The 23469-nt window shown below is 38.7% G+C and overlaps 1 protein-coding gene across 1 annotated transcript in view; it reads left to right on the forward strand.

Annotated features, from left to right (window-relative positions):
- Positions 1–23241, forward strand: part of SWT1 (SWT1 RNA endoribonuclease homolog (S. cerevisiae)) — a 39196-nt gene extending 15955 nt beyond the window's left edge. Inside the window, exons 14-18 of the mRNA XM_009324644.1 lie at positions 1204–1412; positions 3070–3198; positions 14172–14238; positions 15171–15235; positions 21824–23241. Coding sequence (XP_009322919.1) covers positions 1204–1412; positions 3070–3198; positions 14172–14238; positions 15171–15235; positions 21824–21929 — 576 coding nt within the window. The 3' untranslated portion in view covers positions 21930–23241. The remainder of the gene's footprint in view (positions 1–1203; positions 1413–3069; positions 3199–14171; positions 14239–15170; positions 15236–21823) is intronic.
- The last annotated feature ends 228 nt before the right edge of the window (positions 23242–23469 follow it).

The following is a 23469-nucleotide window of genomic DNA, read 5'->3' on the forward strand; positions in this document are numbered from 1 at the left end:
ATGTAGCAAATATCTGCCTTTATATATATGCTTGGTAGACTTTTTTTTCCCCCTAATATAAATGTGTTAGTACTGGGAGGGTGACTGAAAAACATTATTTATCTGCTTTGAGGAAAAATGTCTTAGTTTTCTATTGTATTTGTAGCTGATGGAAAAGGGCCTTAAAGACTAAATTAAAATTTAAATTGTCGTTTCTACTTCTGACATTGATCCAACACTACTATTCCTAGGTGTGTTATTTCAGCTTTCATTGTCTTGGTAGCTCTGGTGCTACACATGAAGAAGGGACTCGCTTGTATCATGTGCTTTGTGATAGTTAATGGGGGGTGTCCTGATACCTTTTGTGTTCTGAGAAGTATGTCTTTACCTCCAGCTCATCTCTGAGTTGCTGTGGAAGAAATTTCAGTGTCTTGGTTTGTGGTTACTGTTAGTTCCATATGTAATGGCATAAAAAACAGAATAATGAGCATGGATGACTTGAAATATTTCTATATATGGGAAAGAATACAGGTCAGAGTGTGTAAAAAGTTCTTTGCAGTTTTGGAGAAAGCTGAAGGGTAAAGGAAGAAGACGGTGGTCAAGGAGAGGAAGGATGATCTGGGGAGTCTTGATTGTCTACTGTGCTGTAACTTCTGTGTGCATTGCAGTCAGCTGCTTTAGTCCGCAGTTCTGTGAACGGTGCTGCCATAAGAAGCAGGCTTTCTGTCTGAAAACTTGTTTCGTGCTGTCCTTGTCCTGACAGGTGTTTGACTTCACAAAGAACTGCCCTTATACAGACTATGTTGTGCCAGATCAGTTTCAATTTAACCTGGACAAATTTTCTGAACCAGTTTACCAAATGAGTAGATGAATACTTTGTGCTGTTGCAGAGGAAAATGTGCCATCAGTCATGGGATAGGGTGTAAGAGTAAGAAGCAGTTCTCATTTATACCAGCTTACTATGCCTGGGAAGCTTGGGCACAGGGTTTCCCTGTGCTTCCATTTCCTATCTGTAGAAATACCAATATATACATATAGAAGAAAGACTTGGTGAAGGACTGAGAGGTGCTTTGGATGCAGAGACTATAATAGAGATGGTTATGACTAGAAGAGATCTGCCTTGCTTTTTTGAGCATTGCTTTAAAAGAAAAAAAAAAGCGTTCAAGTTTTCTTAAGTTCGGAACCAAATACACTCATTATTTGTTTGCTAAACTGTTTTACAAGGTGAGGTCGGACAGTGAGCAGGATTTGTCAGAAGACATCATGGTTCTTTCAGAAAATGCTGTATGTGAAAAAATGGAAGCAATGACACCAAATCTTCAAAACTGTGAAGAAAAAAAGTTACATCCAAGCTTTCATGTAGCTCAAGAAAACAGGCACCAGGAAATCTGGTCAGTCCTTGAAGGTGTATGGAATACAATAAACTTGTACAGGTACAGTATGCTAAAGAAATTCAGAACCTCTACATAATCTTACATAATTTTCAAACAAACACACTTTAGAAATTGCATTTTTTTCCCCTATTTTAGAGAAGAAGCTATTAGTAATTAATCAAAATTGGCAAAAAAAAATCACACAACTTGTCACACAAAGAAGTTAGGAGCATACAAATTGTTATGTGGATGGAGTCAGTGATCTGTCTAGCTCTTTTTCTGGACAGTGGCTGAAATAAATGGCCTTAGAGAATGGTTTTGAAAACCCTGTAAGAGCCCCAAATGTGAGACATCCATGGAAATCTCATCTTTATCCATAAAAAAAGAGGCATTCAAGCTCTAAGTTTTGTCGTGGTTATTTTCTTTCCAAATCCTGCGGAGGTATACTAGCCTATGCAAAATTGTTTACTTTTTTTTAAACTTTAATCAATTTGAAATATAAGTTTTCCTGTTAAGCAAAATCCTTCACTCTATAAAATCCAAATGAAGAATCTAGTGATGAATTTCTGTTCTCATCTAAACTCAGAATTGCATGAAACTAAACCCCCCTCCGTCTAGATGTTTTACCATTGTTAGTATTTTGGTTATTGTTGAAAAATCTGCTTGAAAATCATTGAGAGATGCCATGTTTTGGATGCTGTCACAAAATCTGAATAGATACTGTGTTTTCTTTTTGTAGTCTTAATCTGAAATCTTTTCAAAGGAGGGACACTGAGTTACATCAAGCACAGAGGATCACCATTTTTGGTGGTCTGTTAAGGACTCACCTAGTAAACAGTGATAATAACTCTACCAATGCCATTTCCACGCTAGCATTTGAATGCACTATAGACCTGCACCAGTGTAAGTCCTCTGGGCTTACACCAGTGCAAATTAATCTGAATTGAAGCTGGTTAGGAGATGGCTTGGTGTGGTGTTGAGGTCAGCTGAGGATCTGCGCCAGAGAACAGTCTCCTACTTCACAGTTCTCTTACTGGGATAGTAATCATGAATTTGAAGGTTTCATATAGGCATCAAGGAAAAACTCTTTCAAGTATCGCTTGAAAATGAAAACACAACTGAACTGTTGGCTCTTGCCACCTGTTAAGGACCATGCTGTGAAAAGAGGACAAAATTTTAGAATCAAAGGTCACTTCGCACTCTTCTTGCTCATGTCAAGAAAATACTACTTATCTCGCACCTGTGGGGATAATTTTTCATGAGTGCACTGCAGCTCATCGTCCCAATGCAACCATTGCAGGGAAGGTGTCAAGCCCATTCCAATAAATCTGGAGAATGAAGCTGCTTGGAAAATTGATGGAAAGCACTTCATCTTGCTTCGTTAACCTAACAGTTCTCTTCTAAGAGAGGCTTACTCAGGTGTGCTCAAGTTGTGCCTGAAGAGACTGTTTCATTCTCAAGTGAAGTTTGATGATAAATCTATTTAAGTCAAAGGTAAAATACTGTTACAAAATATAGTCGCCGAGGAAAATTTTAAACAGAGAAGTACAATTGTAGGGTGTGGTCTTTCTACTATTTATTCTAAGACTGTTTTAGATAACATGGTTTTAGTATAGATACACATTTGACAATGCATACAATAGATACTGGGTTTCTCTGAATTTTGAGGATTTTTATTAACTGCTTTTCAATGTCTCTTCTTTCTTTTTAATGTTAGTATTGAAATTTTCCAAAAGTTGGACCCCAACGCAGTAACTTTGACTGCAAAGTCTTCGTTTGAAGAAGCTTTTTTAGGTCTGCAGAAACTGTTGGCAGCTGTGAATGATATCCGTGAAGGAATTAGTAGGTAGGTATTTAAGCTAGTCATAAAAACTAGTGACAGTAACAGCCACTTAAAGTCATAAAAGTCACTGAAATCTTTTCATGCCAAACTACAGTTTATTATGCGTGCTTAGTTACATGATTTTCAGTAAAAATCTTGATATCAAGGCTACCTAGAACCATTTCTTGGTAGCAAAAGAATAAGAAACTGTTGCAGACATTCAGATCTCTTGTAGTGAGTTTCCCTTTTATGACTTAGGACTTGTTTTCCGGTATTTGATGACGAGCCACTCACCTCTCCTGAGTGTAACCAGAGCTATGACATGATTAACTAACACATTAGCTCTGATGGCAAGAACTTTGAATAATTCAGACCATTTGTTTTTCACATGCGAGGCACACTGGAATTGGGGCAAATTTCTGATATAGTGAAGGACATAAAGTTTTGGGACTTCACTGTTACCAGTTCCTAGAGTATTCTTCATGAGTCAAAGCTGATGTTGCAGCACTAACAATGACAATCGATCAGCTGGACTCTCAGTTTAGGAAGGATAATATTCCCTCTGTCTTCCTTCTTTTTTGAAGAGTGCAGAATAATAAAAATGAAGCTTCGGAAAGAGTAAGGTATCTCCTGTGTAGTCTTAGCTTAGTCCTTTTTTTTATAGCAATGAAGTTTATTCACCGGCAGGACCAGCTACAGAAGAATGCTTTACATTGTCACTTTTACAGTTGTGGAGTTCTTCAGTTTCCCATTGACTTTAAAGAGTGTTTGTAGGAACTGGTTTGTAATTGTGGTTAAAGTTCCAATAACTGCCATGAGCATCCTAAAGTGTTAGAGGCCGTGAATCTGAGTGGCTGGAGCTGTTTAATTTGGGAAGACAACACCACTTTGCACACATTTTTGCATACTAACGATGCAAATAGGTTAGAAAACTGTGAAATAGATGCATCCAAACGATTGGGCTTGCCCTGTACATCGACAATCTGCCTTTTAAGTAAATGTTGAGGTATATTACATTTCTACTGTGGACTGTCACAGCTTTGTTAGAGATTATCTAATAAGCATATAATTTTTTTCAAGAAATGTTCTTTCTATCATTCTACCATAGTAGTGAGCTTTTAAACTCGCATTTAAACTTGCATTATCAGTGGTGTTCATTACAATGTTTGATGAAGGATCACATCCTTACGCTATAGTTATCACAACAGTCCTGCCAAGTATGGATGTATGGTTATCCCAGTTGTCAAGCGTGAGGTCTGACCTGTCAAGGCACTTCAGAAGTCTGGAGCAGGGATCTGGAGCTCTGTCACTTGGGACTTGAGCTAGTTTTCATCTCTAACTGCTAGAGTATTTCTTTTTTATTTAATAAAAATTGTGATAGAATCATGCAAACATTTGCTTCACTTGTCACCGCTCCTAAATAAGTTTTCGTTGCTTTTTTTTTTCATTATGGTCAAAAGAATATTTCTTTAATTAAAATGTTCCAGTAAAATACATACTCTATAAGTCCCAAACAAGCTTCAAGGTACACTTGTGAAGTAGTGTGTTCACATGAGCATAAAAGACCACCCATGCATCAGTAGTATTACAGCCTAAGTTATAGGTGTGATTTTTTTACTGTACAGCACAACTAGTAGTGGGACAAATCCATTCAAAGAATTGTCTTTCTTTCAAAGATAAATGGTCTAAATATTATGAAAGTAGAAACAGAAAAATATGGGTAGAAATGTGAGCTAGAATAGCTTGGTGGTAATTGATTAATTTTCATTGTTGATTGTTTGGTTTAGTACTCCCAATTGAGATTAGATTTTCATAGTGACAATGTCAGTTTTTTCTCTAAAGAAATTGTTTTAATAAAGCAGGTTACTGCTAAGCTTGGTTCTTTTCATTCCAGTCCTAAAGTTCTTGCAAGAAATCCTGTGGTATCAGTTTATATATGTGGTGAATGAGATTTAATGGGAATATGGTACTCCAAGGTCGTTATTTCTGTGTTACAGAAGCGTTTCATTAAAACTTCGTGTGGCTATAACGAAAGACATTTGCTATTTCTTTTAGTGAAAGCTACTTATCTGCTGTATTTCCCATTATGGGAGAGCTCTGTAAAAATAAAAAGGTCTAACATTACATCAGAGAAATCTATTTTACAAAAGATGTACTTTATTGATTAGAGTCAGTAGAATATCTGGAGCAAAGATGATGAGGATTCTGTCATTTGACTTTATTTTAAATGGAGAGGCTATTTTCTGTTCCATGTGATTACCATGACACTCAATAACATTTATGAAATGGCTTTAAAAATTCCTTTCATACTTCTTAAAATTTTCTTTTCTACCACTAAACTGAAATACGTTATTTATGCATGCAGGATGATTCTCAGGGTGTAGTCATTTTCTTGCAAGGTTGCATTTGGAAATGCTTGCTCTGCGTTTGTTCTGCAGATTTGCAGTAGGGGGCATCGTGGAGCAAGAAATTCAGAGAGGCTGTGACATGTAATCTTCTGTTTTAGTCTCGAGTGTAGGTATTTAAGTTAGTTTGAGACTACTCAGAGTAGGTTTTCCAAAGAGTCAGAAGCCATATTTATGAATCGTTGTAGGCTTATATGTATATTAGAGAGTATTAAAACAAAAAGCCTGAAGTTTTCAAAAGCAAGAAAGAGGCTTATTTTGCCTAGGTCGCTCAGCCTTTTTAAAACTGAACTTAGAGTATACTTATTTTCCTTGATTCTTGAAAAAATTCCTTTCTGTGACTTATAGTTAATCTAATGGTGTGATTGCAGAAAAGGGGACATCTGGAGAAAAAGTAGTGAAAAAGTTCTAGCTTGCATATTTGGAGGTAATACAGCTTTTAGTGATAAAATACAAGTGTTTTCTGTTTTACCTTCTATTCCTTGCTGTCCAGAACAAAGAAGAGAGAAACTGTCTTGTGAAAGTTTGGAAGTTTAACAAATAAGTTACATTGAAAGTTCAACTGCATTAAAAGTTCAGATTTTCAGATTGTTAGAAACAATTAGAAAAGCACAGTCACACTTCCTGAGATAAATGTGTGTAATGATACCCTTCCTCATAAAGAAAACGCTACACTAGTGGCACTAGTAGTGGCACTACTACAACTATGTAGACTTGATGACCAGAACATGTTTATGACAAATATAGATATTAAAAAAGGGGGAAAAAAAAAGAGCTGTTTCATGGAAGGGGCCTTATTAACAGCTTTTTGCATCTTACCCTATTTTTGTAACTGTTGTCATACCATATAGATCTTTAATTTTATCTTTGCTTCTTCCTCTAACAACATTGGTAGCAGAATGGTATTTATACTGCAAAATATGGTGTCCCATAAATATTTTACAGTACTTCAGCTCTAAAATGAAGACAATAACTAGTATGGTTAGCAACTGTTGATAACCTACCTGCTTCTTTTGGCAGCAGGAACGTATTTAAGCAAGTATGTGTTAGTTGTCTCATCAAGTATAGCTGATCCTCGCAGCCATTGTTGTATCGGTGTGTTCTTGAGATTTACTCACTGAAGAAGTGAGCACGAAATACCTATTTTCCACTTTTGACAGCAGAGGTTATTATATGTGTTGATGTATATTACATTGACTAGCAACGAACAAAGATTATTAAACCCCTGAAATTTATACTTCAAATCAAATTGTAAAACCATGACATGTTTTTAAATAATTTTGGATTGAATAATGTTTCTGACTGTTTTCAGTGATGGTTTACACTTGTATTTGTGTTGTGTGTTATTTGGGTTGGGTATTATTTGGAACCAGTTAACTAGGGGACTTAATTTAAGGTCTCTTAAATTAAATCTTTAAAATAAATTAAAATAATTCTCTTCAAAAATCTTTAAAAGTAATTTCTTGGTTTTCATGTAGCTCTTTGAGGCAACAGAAGTATTTCTACAACTCAGGGTTTTCAAGTTTGTGCCAAATCTTTCATCACTTGTAGAAATTCTTCCACTGATTCTGCTGGAAGATGTTTGAGCCCTTCATCTTTGGAGAGGAGAGAGGTTTAGTACTTATCACAGATAATTAACTCTTACAGATCTTGTTCTAAGAAGTGCAGAATGACTTGCAAGATATCGCTGCTGGGGGGTATATATACTTGAGATATATTTGACGCTATACTGAAGTTACATCATAACTTCTCTCCACTTTCTGCTTGCAGGATGTGTTCCTCTTTTAACCTGTTGAAATTAGTGTGTGCACCAATACCAGCAGAAGATTGGAAGTACTTGTAGGTTTTCCTGATCAGTCATCTGAAACATGTTTTGTGTCTTGTTGCTGTTAAATCTTCCCATTAACGTACTGATTGGCATATTGGCTAGAAATAGCTTTCTTCCCGTTTCGAAGACTTCAGCAGCAGCGTTGAAATGTATCTGTAGGGGTTTACATTAGCCAACGTTTTCCCTTGGCTGAATATAACTTCTGATTCAAAGGTTTATATGCACCCCTAGGGAATTTTACATGTCTTCATGTTTCCTGCCCAAGTTACTTTTAGATAAGAAAGCCTTGTTAACAGAAAAGAAAAGAAAGTTTAGTCTTCGGTGAATTGATACAGTTGTTTCTAGTTTGATTTTTTTCATCTGTTTGCGAAGAAATAATTGTTTTGTTCACATGCCAACTTTAAAATCACTCACCATTTACAGCTTATACTCTTAGATACAATACTCATAAATATTTATACTAATATAGTGTCAGCTATAAAAATACTTATCTGTTACTTACTGCAGTAAGGAACCTGAATTCTGCTTTTCCAATATATTATCTAAACGGAATTTCTCTCAAGTTCCCAATGATTTTGTTTGTTTGGAAGGCATTGATTTAGACGAGGACTCCATAAACATTTGTAAATTAAGAAATATAATTTTTTAAGATCTTCTCAGTAGTGCAGCAAAGTGTTACTGTATCGGAACTGATTACTGAATTGAATGTTTTGGGATTAACTCCATGGAGCATTTTGACTGCACATGGTCAGATTGGCACAGTTGAGAGCAGGATTATGGTTGGATGAGCCGTAAGGCATCTTACAGAGAGGCATTGTATGTAGAAATGTCCCTCCCACAGTCAGCACTAGCGTGGAAGCATCCCCTTCTTTACTAAGAAAAAAAACACTTTACATTAGTAATAGCATTTCTGAAGCTCATCTTTCTGTAGTTTTGTATCCTTTAGTTTAATTATCATGTCTGATATAGTTGAAAATGTGCAGTATCTGACAAAAGGTTTTCTCCTAGTTGTAGTGTTTCCTTTGCTACATGGATTCTTTGCCATCTCCTATTACATTTGAACTTAACCTACAGCCTTCTCTAATGCCAGGGTCCAAATTTGTCCTTTACCCTTCTGCCTATTTTAATGAGAGCTGTAAGAAATTAAAAAGTTTCGAGACCCCTGCCTCTGTCAAATACAGCTGAAATTGGGCAGCGCTTAACGAGGTGCAGGGCAGAGGTGATGCTGTGGCAGCTGCTTAAGCCTTGTGGCCTTTAAGCCAGTCTAAAAGGAGAAAAGTTTGAATAAATGAGTTAGTGTTGTAAAAGTCATGGTCCTTTCTGACCGTGTAAAGCTAGGGAATAGGAATCTGGTCAGATCCTAGGGCCTCTTTGTCATCTGAAGTACTTCCACAATAGAAGAAAGCATGAGTTTGACTTTATTTTGGGAAAAACACCCTTAATTTCCCAACAGGTTGATGTTGAGCAAAACTCTGGCATGTGTTGATCATTGTAACACCAGTTTGAGTCCCTTATTGCAGTGCAGTGTAATGAGGAATTGTTAATAAGCTGCATAGAAGTTTTGTTTTTCCATTTCTCATCTTTTTTGCTTCCCTGATCTTCTGACAGTGAGGTTAAACAGGGCTTTTAATAGGTTAAGTTGACTTTTATACAATTAAGTCATATGCCTTTTTTGATTAACCGCATGGATTTATTGAATTGGTTAGTGCTTTATGACAGTCTTATCGGCCTTACGCCACAGGCAATTACATAGAACTGTTAAAGAGGAATGGCTCAGTGTGGCAAATACTGAGGTACAGAGGTTTGGCCAGATTTGAGAGTGATTACCATGTAGTCTCATATGACTTTTATCCATATGCTTTACTTGTCATTGCCCAGGATTTTAGTGCTTGTGAGCAGCTGGCAGGCTGACCTGCTTTCACTGCCAGATTGTTTTGTGGGTTGTTTTGGGGTTTTTTTTTCCTTCTATTTGATAAGTTAATTTTCTGATCCTTTCCAAATGGGCTTTGCTTGTTTCCCAGGTCTTCTATATGCACAAGTGAGGAACCACATTGTGACCTATTTCCTATCCATTTCCATTTTTGATTATCGTATCTTACGCTCTATGCATGCGTTTGTCCTGTCACTCATCTGATGCCAGTAGGTAAAGAAACGTTCTGAGTGGTTTGGGAAGCCCTACTGCTTATGAGATAGAAATCATTAAATCTGACTCACTCCTTTCTCCCTTCTGCCCCAAGAACAATATCTAACCTCTGTTTTGTAGCTGGTGCCCATAGTCACTTTTTGTGTCTTTCTATGACATGCTCTTCTCTACTTCACGTACTAAATATTTTCAGAAAACTGCACAGAGCCATACTATAGTTTTTAGCTTGATCAACAAATTGCATTTTAGTGGCAATCCAACTTTCATGTCACCCAGCATCCTTGCCAACACACCTGCTCAGAGCATGGTGTTTGGATTAATTAAAAGTTGAAGTATGTAACGTGGAGTTGTTTGTGGTTTAGTTTTGCATGGCTGTGCTGATAGGAAAGGCAAAATGATTCAGTGGCTTTCCACCCTCTGCTTTTGAAATACATTTGATGTCATGCTGAGAGAGAAGAAAAAGCAGTGGTTAAATATTGCAGTGGTCACAATACTGAGATTCAGATTGCTCATTAGAAGAGTTTTAAATAAGAGCTCATTTGCTTCATGTATTATTGATTTAGAGGGTGTTCTCTAGACATAGTTCTATAGCTGAGGCAGACTTTTTTTCACTGGTAAACTTTGATGAAAACAAGATCAACTTGATTTAATGAAGTAATAGATGCAGAGTCGATGTGCATACAAACATGTCCAGATTTCCCAATGTACATCTTCTCTTAAAATTTCTATTTTCCGTAACATGGAATGATGGCTACAGGAGATGAAAGGAACATAAAATGATTAAAACCAGTAGACAGGTGCAGTGGTGTGAAATCATTGCCCTGCAGACAGGAATGTGTTACAGTTTTCTACAGAAAAATATATTCCAAGACTGGCGCTTGTATTCCAGTTCCTATTTTAGCTGAAAACAGCAATAAACGTGTTTTATGAATGCTGACCTGTTGAGAATTTGTGGGGGAAGTTACCGCAAGCTCTTCTCTCACCAACTTCTTTTCAGTACTCCATGTGTAGCAATGGTTCTTCCCTGAAAACAACAAATGTCTTTTATTTGAAGGTGTTGTAAAGCTTTGAACCAAATGTCAAATTTCTCATTTCATGTTATAAACCCAGAAGGAATTGTTGTCATAATCCAAGCAAACGCCATAAAATAAGTTACAGGATTTAACATTAAGTTACTTGTATGCTTATTTACACATTTTACTTTTTTTTTTTTCCAAGGAACCGGAAGCACAGCTGGTTTGTACATCTACCTGGGGTCTGGTAACTTACAGTGAGCTAAGCCAATAAGTTAGCTGTTTGCTAGTACGCTTTGGTCACCAGTACAAAACTAACATTTTGTTTTCCAATTTGATGTCCTGACAAGAAATGAATACGAAGAGTGGTGAGGGTTACCTTATTGAGTGTCTAAGTGCATAGTGTGGGAAACATCAATGGAGTAATTTTTAAGTCTGCAGCATCCTAGCTGGTGTCAAGATTCAGACTGCCAGTAATTGTTGAAAAGTGCTCCCTTCAGTGAGAAAAGATCAAATACAGTGTAGGTGATGCTGGTGCTTTCATGGTGTTACGTTTGTTGAGGGAAAGGAAACGTGGGTGGCGTGTTGGCTGCTGTCATACTCACAGTACAAATAGAGATCTGTGCAAAACCAGGGGGTCTAAAAATGACCTTGGAATTACAGTCTAATATCGCTTCGAAAATTACTTTCAAACTGGTTTTCTTTAAATGTAGCCTTGCTAAGAACGACGGAGTGAAACTTGATGTTTCTAGCCACTTCTCTGCCCTGGGAAGTCAGAAGTCAGATGAACAGAAATAGCCAGGCGGAGATGCCGTATAGTCAAAGGGAAAGGCAGCACTGTTTAATCCTGCCTCCCACTCTGCTCTCAGTCTCTTCCTTCACCTTTTCGTAGCTCGTACATACATTTTTCTTCCACAAAATCCAGAAGCCCATAATTAATACAGGTCTTCTTCCTCTCACCAGCTGCCCTTTCCCTCCCACCCTCCATCCTTCCTATAGAAAGCTTACCTGGCTGGGTTTCCCACCAGCAGCTCAGCTGTGGCAGCAGTCTTACTTATCCTACACCCTTCCAGATGTGTCCTTGGCACAGCAGGAAAAATACAGTGATGAACATATTTTGCCTCAACATATTGTGTGGCAATATGTAATGGCCTTCAGGTGAAGTTATTAGCAATATCTCACCTTTTGTGTTTTGTACGGTTTTGCATTCCATTTTATGAAAACAAACATGCAAGCTTTCCTCCTTTTTGCATGAAATAGAAGGCAGAATGGTACAAAAATCATCAGCAATAGAAATCACGCTTTCCCAGGCTCGGGTGTACTCATTCATTTATATTGCAGATGACTGATGCCATAGCTAAAGCTGATGCATTGTCCCATGCAGACAGGGTTGCTGGCTAATGGCTAGATGGAGCTGGTCGGTGGGAATCTTAGCTGCGATGCAGTCCAAGCTGCCAAGATTCCCAGCGTTTCCAAGGATATTTGCCAAATTGTCTCTGCCGGGGTTTTACGCTGTCAAAGCTGATAGCTTTCTCACTGAGGTAGCAGTTGAAGGCTTCGAGGTATTTTTAGGCAAACTAGCCAATTGGTTCTCTTGCCGACTTTTAGTTGGCAGGTTAAGTGTTTTAGTTTAAGACAAAAATTCTGGGTGCATCTTCTTAGGAAGGGGGGAAAGAATGTGTGACTAATTTTTGTAACAGTGATAATTCCTATGTAAAATCATGATGAAAATAAGCAGCGGACTTACTTGTTACGATAAATCCTGTGGCGTGTCACGGTCTTCCAGCTCATTTAAAATACAGTGTCTTTGTTAACTGGGATTTTTAACTTATTCTGTTAGTTTTCTGTTTTTTTTCAATTCCTAATTCATTCATTTATAAAGGCTTACAGCTTGCAAGGGGAAGGAGGGGAGAATTTGGGCACTTTCCCATGGGAAAGTAAATGGAGCTTCCCAAAAAGAAGATTTTTTTTTTTTTGGTTAATATTTTTTTTTCCAAACCAATCATTTTCTTAGTCATTATTTACATACTTAAAACTTAAGGCAGAATTTTATCAGTATTTTTTAATATATGTAAAGTGTTACATGGTTTTTAATGTGGATTTCTAATGTACATTTTGTAACGTTTAAGAGGTTTCCGTGTTTTCCTAGCAAATGCAAATTAAGTTAGACTGAGGTATAACTGAATTATATCTGCTTAATAGATTAGGAGAATTATTTTTTGAGAGAATGACTTCCTTATTGGATCATTTTTGGAGCCTTGTGGAAAAGGGTGCACATCTCTCAGAACTTCACAACACCCTACAGAGAGACCAAAGCTGATGCTTTCTTCTGCGGGTGGTATCTCCAACGGCATCCTGGCCTGTATCAGAAATAGTGTGGCCAGCAGGAGCAGGGAAGTGATAGTGCCCCTGTACTCAGCACTGGTGCGGCCGCACCTCGAATACTGTGTTCAGTTCTGGGCCCCTCACTACAAGAAGGATGTTGAGATGTTGGAACGTGTCCAGAGAAGGGCAACGAGGCTGGTGAGGGGTCTGGAGAACAAGCCTTATGAGGAGCGGCTGAGGGAGCTGGGGTTGTTTAGCCTGGAGAAAAGGAGGCTGAGGGGAGACCTCATTGCTCTCTACAACTACCTGAAAGGAGGTTGTAGCGAGGTGGGTGTCGGTCTCTTCTCCCAAGTAACTGGCGAAAGGACGAGAGGAAATGGCCTCAAGTTGCGCCAGGGGAGGTTTAGATTGGATGTAAGGAAAAATTTCTTTACTGAAAGAGTAGTTAAACATTGGAACAGGCTGCCCAGGGAAGGGGTTGAGTCCCCATCCCTGGAAGTATTTAAAAGACGGGTAGATGAGGCGCTTAGGGACATGGTTTAGTGGGCATGGTGTTGTTGGGTTGATGGTTGGACTCGATGATCTTGGAGGTCTCTTCCAACCTTTAATGATTCTATGATTCTATGATTCTATGTGGTGAACAAGGACTAGATTTCGGGAAAGACTGAAATGTTGCTGGCTGCTGTGTGCATTCGTGGCTAAATAAAATACCAGTATTTCGCATGGTACTAGGTTCGTCAAAAGGACACCTCTCTTCATCTGTCAAACCCTATTTTCACTTCTCAGTATTGGGTGGGAATTGGTTATTATTAGAAGCAGCAAAAATGGTATGTAAATTGTAGAATTTGAGCTGTACATTAGAGTACTGGAGGGAATGAGTTAAAGCTTTAGCTAGTGTGGGAAACTTTTGTGTTGCGTGTCACTTTTCTGTTGCTCCACATTAATACAGCAGGCTTTGCTTATGTGAAATAAAAGGCTTTTAATTATTGCTGCTTTTCTTCCCGTCTATATAGAGAAATTGCTCATAAAAACATCAGTTGAATTTTTAATTAGGAAAAACCTTCATAGAAAGTCCTTACAGAAATAATAAGCTCATTTAATTCTTTTAGGGGAGTGGAAAGAGATGGGTGGAAGGGAAAATTCTTCAAAGATCAGAATTTTCTTTTTGTTTAAAGAAAGTAATTAGATTTTTTTTTTCATGAAGCACTTCTGACTATTTTTTAACTCTTCCATAGACTCCTTTTATACTTGCTTAAAAAAATCCCAAAACTTCTCTTTTTCAGAATTTTGACCCCCACCAGTAGTTTCCAAGATATTTGGACCCTCTATAACTTCCTCATAAGCAATGAGGTATGACGTTTTCTTTAATGTTTTGTCAGATACATTTCTGTCACAGTTTTTTATTTAAAGTAGTTACGAGGTTAGCTGTCTCATCATTGAGTTTCCACTAAGCTAGAATTTTGAAGATTTGCTCTTATTTATTAGGAGTTGGACATAAAAACATATTTTTACTTGGTACCTACCAAAAGCTATTTGAATCTCTGCTGGTATTTGAGTTGCTTGCGTGCCTTTCTGAGCACTCATTTGTTGTGAATGGCTCGCTGTAGAGAGTAAAAAGTCTTGAAGCTGAAGTCACCAAAACATCCCTGACCTAGTCCTTTTAAGAAGAGAGCGAGCGAGTACATTGCGTTAGGTAGTTCTACGGAGAATATTGGCTGCGGTTCAGAGGAAAAAGATAAATTGAAATTACCAGTTATTCATGAAGTTTTCACTCATTAACTCATTTGTGCTGAAAGGTTTAAAGAAGAGAAATTGAAATGAATGTCTGCAGTAGAATAGAGGTATTTTTCCATTTAGTATATTATGTATTTCAGATTTGCAGTCTTCTCCTATACAGGAAAATATATTTGACTTTTGGGCCTGTACATATAGGGTGACTATATTTATGGAATTAATGCGAGTCAGAACTTATTTCATTTGCTATAGAACTACAGGGTAAATTAAGAGGGGAGGAAGAATTATTTAAGTTCTTTTAGATTTGTGCAGAAATTGTTAGAAAAGGGAGCTGGAGTGATATCTATGACTCCCATTATATACAATCATTACGGTTAATTTGTAATATTTGATTTTATACTACAGCGCATTACTTTTTTTATGTACTGTCTCAACTTGAGAGCCTGTTAGGTAATATGTTAACCATATCTGTTATACCAGCTGTATAATTGTAATCGATATGTGATACGTGGTAAATTACTATGTTAATTCTTTGTTCTTTGTTTTAGATAAATAACAGTATAAAATTCACTGCTGAGGAGCTTTATGAGTGTGTTTCACAAAAGATATATCGGTAAGCCAATTACTGACCACATCAGGTGGGTTTTGGGACAGTATTTTAGCATATACTGTATTAACCAAAGTACCATAAAGAGAAATCGTTTAGATAAATAAAAAAATCACCGTTGTAGGAGGGGCATAGGGAAGATGAGTGAGGATGTTTTCTCCCCCCCTCCTCCCCCCCCCCTTTTTTTTAATGACCTACTATTGCAACAGAGTAGGAGAGGACAAATTAAACTAGAAATGAGCCATTGGCATCTACACAGTGATTTTCAGCTGTTTGACTTTGAGGTGAGATGTTTTCCCTCTTTCCTCTACCAGTTTTGAATTCATGGCTTAGTGGCAGACAGAGCCAGTGTAGGTCAGCATTCATTGTAAGGTAGGTTAGAGCATAAGACTGCATTTAAATGAATTTGATTATAACTGAAATTCTGTTTTGGTGAGGTAATTCTTGTAACAGAACTCATTATTATGAGAACTTTGCTTAAATCAGCAGAGGAAAAAACCCTGAGATTCTCAAGTGATTGAACTGTACCATGAAAACTGGGCATATCTGCAGTTGCTGTGCTACATTGTGGCCATCGTTATTAAAGTCATAAATTAAACCATTGTATGTTACTAAGCCATTTGTAAGTACAGTTGGAAAAAAGGAGAAACAAACGTAAGGTTCCAAGTACTTGCTTCCATTTTAGGAGGCTTTTTTACAGTTCAGTCACAGGAAAATAATTCTGTTGTACAGCTGAGTTAAAGGCCTTGAAAACATTGATCTAAAAATCTACAGTTTTTTACTGTAAAGTTTCTGGTTCATAAAAGGTTTCTTTCTGAATTTGTGTAATTGAGGGCTTGTAAATCCAGGTTCTGTGAGGTTTTTGAAAGGCCATAATGTTTTTTAATGAATTTTAAGTGGATAATAAAAGACAGGTAAATATTTTCTTTGATGTTCCTGTTATATGGATGTGAATTAGCTGTAACTTGCCAGGATATGAAGCATGGTTCCATCAGCCGCATAAAAGGCTTGCAGATTATTTTAATCTGAGTAGGCAAATTATTCTAAAAAGCTTTCCTTTGCCTGGGTTGATAATGGATTTCCCAAATCTTCTGTGAATTTGAAAGGGCAAATTGCTAGGTCAGGGGAGAAAAGGTACGCAGGGAGGGAGAGATTCAATCCATGTATCAGTAGAGAAAAGTAGTTTAGAAGCTTAACTGGCTTGAGTTGGTGACCCGCACGTCTGTAGTTCTCACTTTTTCAGACATTTGTGGGCATCTCCATTATTGTCTGTATAAAATCTACAGCGTACATACAGCCTTTGGTATTGTGTTAAGGGTAGCAAGGGAACTGCAGTTTCTTGATGTTTGAAAGGTGTCCCTAGGTCCGTATTTTATCAGAAAGCCTGAAAATGTGGACCATTGTCGTGAATTCTGTGTGCCACAGTAGATTTCACGGCCAAAACAAATGTTCTCACCAGAACTTTCATTTTCTGGATGAGTGGTACAGGGTGAAGGTGATATTTTTGTTACATATAAGTTATGTCCTTTGAAAACATATAAAGCAAATGAAGCAAAGAATAAGATCTGTTGTTATAAGTTCAATCCACAGGTTTTCAAAGTACTTCTTATGTCTAATTGTTGTTCTCAGTTATTACAGCAATGAACCTACTTGGTATTGCAGAAGTGAAATAAAATATGACTCCACCCAATAAAGCAGAGATGCTAAATGAGGTTTTAAAAGCACTCAATTAAGAAGAGATGTTCCAAGAGAGAGACTGCTTTAAGGCAGGCTGAATTACTTGTGCTTCAGCAGAAACATGCTGAACAAAGTGTTTCCCCTTGCTTCAATTACCAGCGAATGTTTTTACTTCAACCTAGCCTCTGAATTCTTTGGGAGATAAATTCCTGTCTAGAATACTTGTACTCCGACTGTTCCTTTTTCAGGATACACCAAAGATGCTCTCATCTTGAAATTTTCATCCAAAGGGTTTCTCCTTATCTGGAGAAGGAAAAGGACTACTTGAAGCTAAATACCCAAAGCTACATGCACAATTCTCACTGCTTTTATATCCCTAAGCGGTACTATAGGCTTTGGTATCACAGTAGCATTTAGAAGATGCCAGCCAAGGACTAGGGTCCAGATCTTTAGGATATAAATGGAACAAAAAGACTGACCCTGCCCCAGAGATCAGCTGTAACAATGTTTTGCATCTTCAACAAATTCACAAAGTAAGTTTTTCCATCAGAAACTCTTACATGACTTTTTTTTTTTTATTTATTTTTTCTGAACTTGCCTGCTAGTCGCCTGGCAGATTCCAGTCTTCCTCTCATAGATCAGAGTAGCATTGACCTAAGACCTCTCCTTTTTTGGTGGGGTCCTCCCCCCCCGGCCATTGCTTCCACATGTCCCCTGTCCTTATATTGGTAGAGACTTGAGATGTGGTGAGAGCAAAGCCCTGTAACAAGACAAAAACTCTCCATTGTACTGAGTCAGATCTGTCACAGTTACACATCGCTGTTAGGGGTCGAAGCAGTAGCCTGCGAGGGAGGAGACAGGGTTACACAAAGGTAGCAAAGGGCAGGCCTGGCCACTAATTTCTTCCTCGGTACAGATTCTTCAGGTCTGATAAAGCGGGTTTATGAAAATCATAGCCTGGTGAATCTTCCTTAATTGGAATGAAGTTTTTTCCCTTCTGAACAATGGGAACAGGCCACAGTCCTGAGCTGCTTCATCAGAAGAATTAGGTAGATTATGGGAGGTTTAGTTAAAGCCCTCGTTTCTTCCTCCCTCCCTTCCCATTCAAGTGTGCACTGTGGGCAGTAGAATTGCTGGATTGCAAGAAGTGTTTCAGAGAGGTCACTGTTTTTTATGGCAAGCAGCTAATGTGCAGACTTAAAGTTACCCATTTAGTACTGTCTAAGGCTTTTGAGTTTTCACTGTTGACCACTGAACAGTTTGTACCATTTAATAAATGACAATTTGATGGAAAGGATAAGTGGTAGAAAGAATTATTCAGGCTTTGTTTTGCAAGCGTCTGATCTTGTCTGAACTAAGAAAATATATTTTTTAGAGGCCTGGGTGTCTAAGTAGATTGCTTGAAAGCTATGCATGACTTTTCTACTGCTCTTCTTGCTCTTCTACCTGGTTGCATCTACCTCACAGTAAACTAGCAACGGAGGTGGAGGTGACTGTGTTAGGCAGTGGCTGGGAAGACGCCGATGCCTCGGGTCTGGAATGGGCACCACCATCCACACTGGATACCAGTGTGCTCGATCCCTCCAGCCAGGCGTTCCCCTGCTAGCCAAGGAGAGCACCCTGTGCCTCCCCTCGTCCTACCGACCGTGGGGCCAGATTTCGTCTGTGGTGTGGCCAGAGCAATGGTTTGGTTTATTGTCCTGATACATAGTCTGTGGTGATCAAGCGTGGGACTGCCTGGCGGATACCCTCGAGGAGTACTAACCGCATCATTTGCAAACCTTATCCCATTTCCTGTTCCTTGGCAGTCCTTTTCAGTGTCCTGTACCTCCCTTTCTGCCAGCCTGGCACAGCTTGGTGTCCCACACCGGTGTCCCACGTTTCAGTGGAAGTTATTTGCAATCCAGTATCCACCACTGTGTTTTTGAGGGCACAGAAACGAGCTCTCTTGACCCGTTTAACATTATTTGTAGTTGGTGTAGCATCTACATTTGAATTAACCTGTCGCACTGTTCTTGGGTCTAAAAGTCTGCATGTAGTATTGTACTAGTTACCGTTTTGCCTGTTACTCAGCGCCCACTAGAATAACGAAGGGAAAGTTTTAATTACGGTAAGGGTAATGAAATATTCGTGTCTCAGCCGAGATATTTTTCTGCGCTAGTTTTTAAGAACTCTTCTTGAAAACTGTCAAGGCACTCACTGCTGCGGAGGGTTTATAACTTGTACTGCTGAGGTGCCCCAATGTTCGCTCTTGTTCTGTACGCAGACTTGACTGGTAGGCCGTGTGTGTGCTTACTACTGGTTGCCCAGTAGTGCCTTGCTCTCCAGTGTCGAAACTGAGTCGAGGTGCAGTTTGTAGCTGATGAATGGAGCTCATTCATCAGGAGGATGGATGGTCTTTCATCAGAGGAGCTGTGCCAGTGCTATAGGTTATTGCCGGAGAAATGCTATACATTGAGGCTGCTCTTTGTGACAGAATTCATCTCCTGCTTTGTTGGGCTGGTTTGCCAAGCTTATGTTACTTGTGAGGGCAAAAAATACTGGGAGGGTACAGTGCATATCCTTTTAAAAGCATCTCTTAGTTTGAATTGTATTGAAAATATATTAAAAGAAGTTGATTAAGTAAAAAAACCAAACAAATACAGGTGTTGGATATAGATCTGCATCGATACAGGCATAAAGAAAATAATGGGTGTAAATTTGTGCTCAGCATAGTAAAATAAAAGTATTTCAGAGGCTGGTCTGGTAGCCCTCAGGCTGCACTTGTGTGACTTAACCTTGCTTTTTTTCCTCTTTTTTTGAGGAGTACCTTCTAAATGGTCTTGTTGGGAGGTATCTTTTGGAAAACCAAAGTTACAGAATGTTTTCTATGTAATCTGGTTTAAATTCCTCTTTTGAAACAAAAGTCTAAATAATAAATCAGTGTAGTCAAGAGATTTATTTTGTGTTTAAATACATGATATGTAAATATGTGAAAGACTGTTTGAATTGAACCTTCCAAAAATCCCCATTCTGTCAAGAAAGCTGATATGAGTGACCTTTCAACACTGATTATTTTTTAAAACTACCTTTACGTAATACAGTGAAAAGCCAAAAGTAAAAAGGAGCTCTGCCTTTTCGCTGAGTTGTGGTTTGGCTGTTTTAAGGTGTTCCGGTAAAATCCTTGATTTTAGGAGCTTTAGAGCAAAAGTCACTGCTACTTCTTGGGTTTTATGGAAATTGCCTTTTTGATTATACACATCACAACTGTATAGTTTTGTCTTCCACCATATCCCCTTTTAGTTACAAGTTGTATTAAATTGTATTTTGAGTCAGGACAACGGGTTTCAAGCTTTGTAGCCACTTTCCTAGCAGGAAAGCAGCAAATAATTCCTAGTAGCGGCTCCTCCTCAGAGGTTACGTTTGGCTGTGAATACCAGAGACGGGCCTGCAGAAATCACCCAGCGGGTAACGCGTAGAGCAGTTGCTGTTTCATCAGTAGCTTGTGTGCCGGGGGGCTATTATGAGGGTGTGAGTCGACAGGAGGGATACACAATACTAGGGGCAGAGTGCGTGCTTCTTTTCCCCAGGGGGGTGAAGGGGAATTTTTGCATCTCTTGCACATCATGCTCGTACAAGCAAGAACGTAAACATGTGCTAATTGTTTAAAATAACAATTTTCACATATGCATGAGGTCATTTTTTTAAACTCTTAGAATTCAGCTGCCTTATCTGTGGTTGATTTTTTTTTCTCCCCAAGTGCAATAGCAAAGATGTTTGCAAAATACTCTAGCTTAAGTGTAGAAGTGAGGATTTATTTTTTTTCTTGCCATTTACCATTTAACCAATTTTAGCATCTAATTCCAAGTTCAAATAGAAAACCAGGAGCAGGTATTTTGGCAATTTTACCGCTGCAAAAAAGGCAGTCTGCACAGGGAAGACTGGTCAAACTGTGTGAGCAAATGCAGCAGACCTGCAGTGGTTCAGTGTCTGCACGTGATTTTTATGAAACTAGGCATGGGAAAATGACATCCTGGATCTGGTAATTTTGCCAAATTTTATTAAAGCACTCTGAAGGATGGAAGCTTTGTTTCGCTGTCTTTCAGAAGAACATTGAAATTGGAAAGGGTTTTCATGTGTTGAACTAGAGTGGCTGGGGTTTTTAAATTTAAAACCCTGTCCAGCTTTGCCAGCCTGCCATATGTTCCAAAACAGGAATCGCTGCGGTTACTGTAAATGCACGTTATGGGGATTTTTTTGTTTCCAAAAAAATGTTTCTTACAGTACTTTTTTTCTCAGTGCAGGTGTCCCATATTGAACATGTGACCATAAGTCCCTTTTGGAGTAGCTAATTCAAACAATATTTAAGTTGTAGGAGCATAAGCTTGTAAAATATCTCTGATTGGTGACACTCTGCAGATTACCAGAAAAATTACAGGCGTCAGGCATGTGTGAGAGGAGCAGGACTAGCTGCAGACTGAAGTCGGATTATCCCAGAAGCCTAAAATCAGTCTCTGACCGCATTGTAACTGTGTCTATCTGCAATACATACATAAACCTTTAGGAAATGTGTAGTTGACTTGCAGCTTAAATGCGTAAAAAACAGTAACATTTTGTAATACTAGTTGAAGGCTCAGGTTTGGGTTGAGAAGACTGAACTAACATTTGCTGTGTGGCTCTTGGATTGTTCCTTCTTAAAGATGTCACTGCCAGGATACAGCAATGGTTAGCCAGCTCTGTAATAAACTTCATCTTTTGCTACAAAGATAAAAATATATCTGGATTTCCAGAGATACTGAGTATTCTCTGCTTTTGACAGAGTTAAAGCGCGGTATTAAAGTCCCTTTGAATTTTGTTTTAAAGGAATATATGGAAAGATCCCCGTCTATAAAATGGGTCCGTTGTGTCCTGATAACCTTTGTATCTTCTCTTCCCTAGGGAAAGGTTAGAAGTTGGATGTTGCCAGCTGGCCCAGCTGGAACACGCTATTAAGCAGTGTCACGCATCGGTTCACAGGGAAGCCAAGAACAGGGGCTGGCTGTGACACTTGGGTCAAGGTTTGGAGCTGAGGTGCTCACCCCCTGCGTTTTCCTGTCCAACAACTCCTCTGGTGCGTGTGAGGGAAATATTCGAGGAACCAAACATCTGCCTTCTTTTTTCTCGATGGTGCTGTTTTGTATTTGAGTTGAAGGAAAAAACCAGCTAGTTACATATGTACATTAAATGTCAGAATTCCTGCTAAGAATCGCAAGCTAATACAATTTTCTGTCTCAAGTGAGGGGCTCTGGCTTGATACAGCTGGTCTGGTATACAGCAGACGTGCTGGGCTGCTCTTCTAAATTCCAAACGTTCGTGTTAGGACCTAGGTCTGTTAATGGCTCTACAGGAAAAATCCGTGTAAGGCATTTGTTTTGCTGGTACTTGAGAAGTGACAAGTGAGAAAAAATATATTGTGATAGCTGGGGGTCTGAAAGGACTGAGAGGAAAGCAGCCGAATAGAAAGCCAGATACCCGTGATGCTTGCTGCCCCTACGGATACGAAGGACTAAAACGCGGATGCAACGCATGCATCCTATGTAGTGAACTGTGTAAGCCTTAGGAGAGGATATAGAATGGGGAAAGAAAGGGATTGATGCTTTTTTTTTAAACAAAACAAAAAAACCACCCTCATGCAGGTGTGTTTGTCCTGGACCTCTCTTCAGAGGAAAGGGATGTTTTTCGTTTGTTAAAACATCTACTTAATCTTCATACATCTGAAACCTGCTAGCAACACTCCTTTGGAAAACTCCTCATCCTTCTCTTTTGCCACCTTCTCTTGCAAAGGCACGAGTGGTTTTTCCCTCCGGGGGTTATACTCCGTGACTCGCCTCGGCTCGGCTCCCCAGGTGACATCTCTATCTGAATGTACTGGTGGTTGCTTCCCGAAACTGCTTTAAGTCTGTGAAACTTCCTAAAAGCCATTTTCAATGCTGCTGTGGCCTTGAAAGCTACCTCTTCTATGTATGTATTTGTACAGAGATGAGATGACCGGCAAAGTTCTAGAAGTGTTTATTTTGATATTAACTTTTGGATGCATTTGTAAAATCTTTATTGTAAAAATTAATTTATTGTTATAGTAAATGGCAGTTAATTCTACATGGCAGTTTCTTTGAATGGCTCTATTTTCACTTTGCCCAATTACTGTGGCTGCAAGTCTGATGCCGCTCTTGCCCCAAGACACTTGAAAGTGGGAGAGAAGTGGGTTGGTAGAGTTACTGTCAGAGCAAAATTCATTTTGAGGGATATTGCCATTCAAGTTGTAATCCCACAACTGTGGGATAAGCTTATTTGAGCATAACATACTGATGTTGGTGATTCGTATCATCCATCTAGGAAGCTAGATCAACGTAAGGCCATGATGTCCGTCTGTCTTAGCTTGCATCTACTTTTGATCCACTTCAGGGGAAGACAGCTGACACAGATTAAGACAACTACTTTCTATTTTCTCATACTGGCTCTCCCTGTTCAGCTGCACCCAGCCTTACAGCTTGGAATAATCACTACATTTCTTGGGTCTGATGTTTTCCTCCTCCAGCATGTAGGTG

This window comes from Pygoscelis adeliae, unplaced genomic scaffold (genome assembly GCF_000699105.1).
Source record: "Pygoscelis adeliae isolate BGI_AS28 unplaced genomic scaffold, ASM69910v1 Scaffold126, whole genome shotgun sequence".
Classification (NCBI taxonomy): Eukaryota; Metazoa; Chordata; class Aves; order Sphenisciformes; family Spheniscidae; genus Pygoscelis; species Pygoscelis adeliae.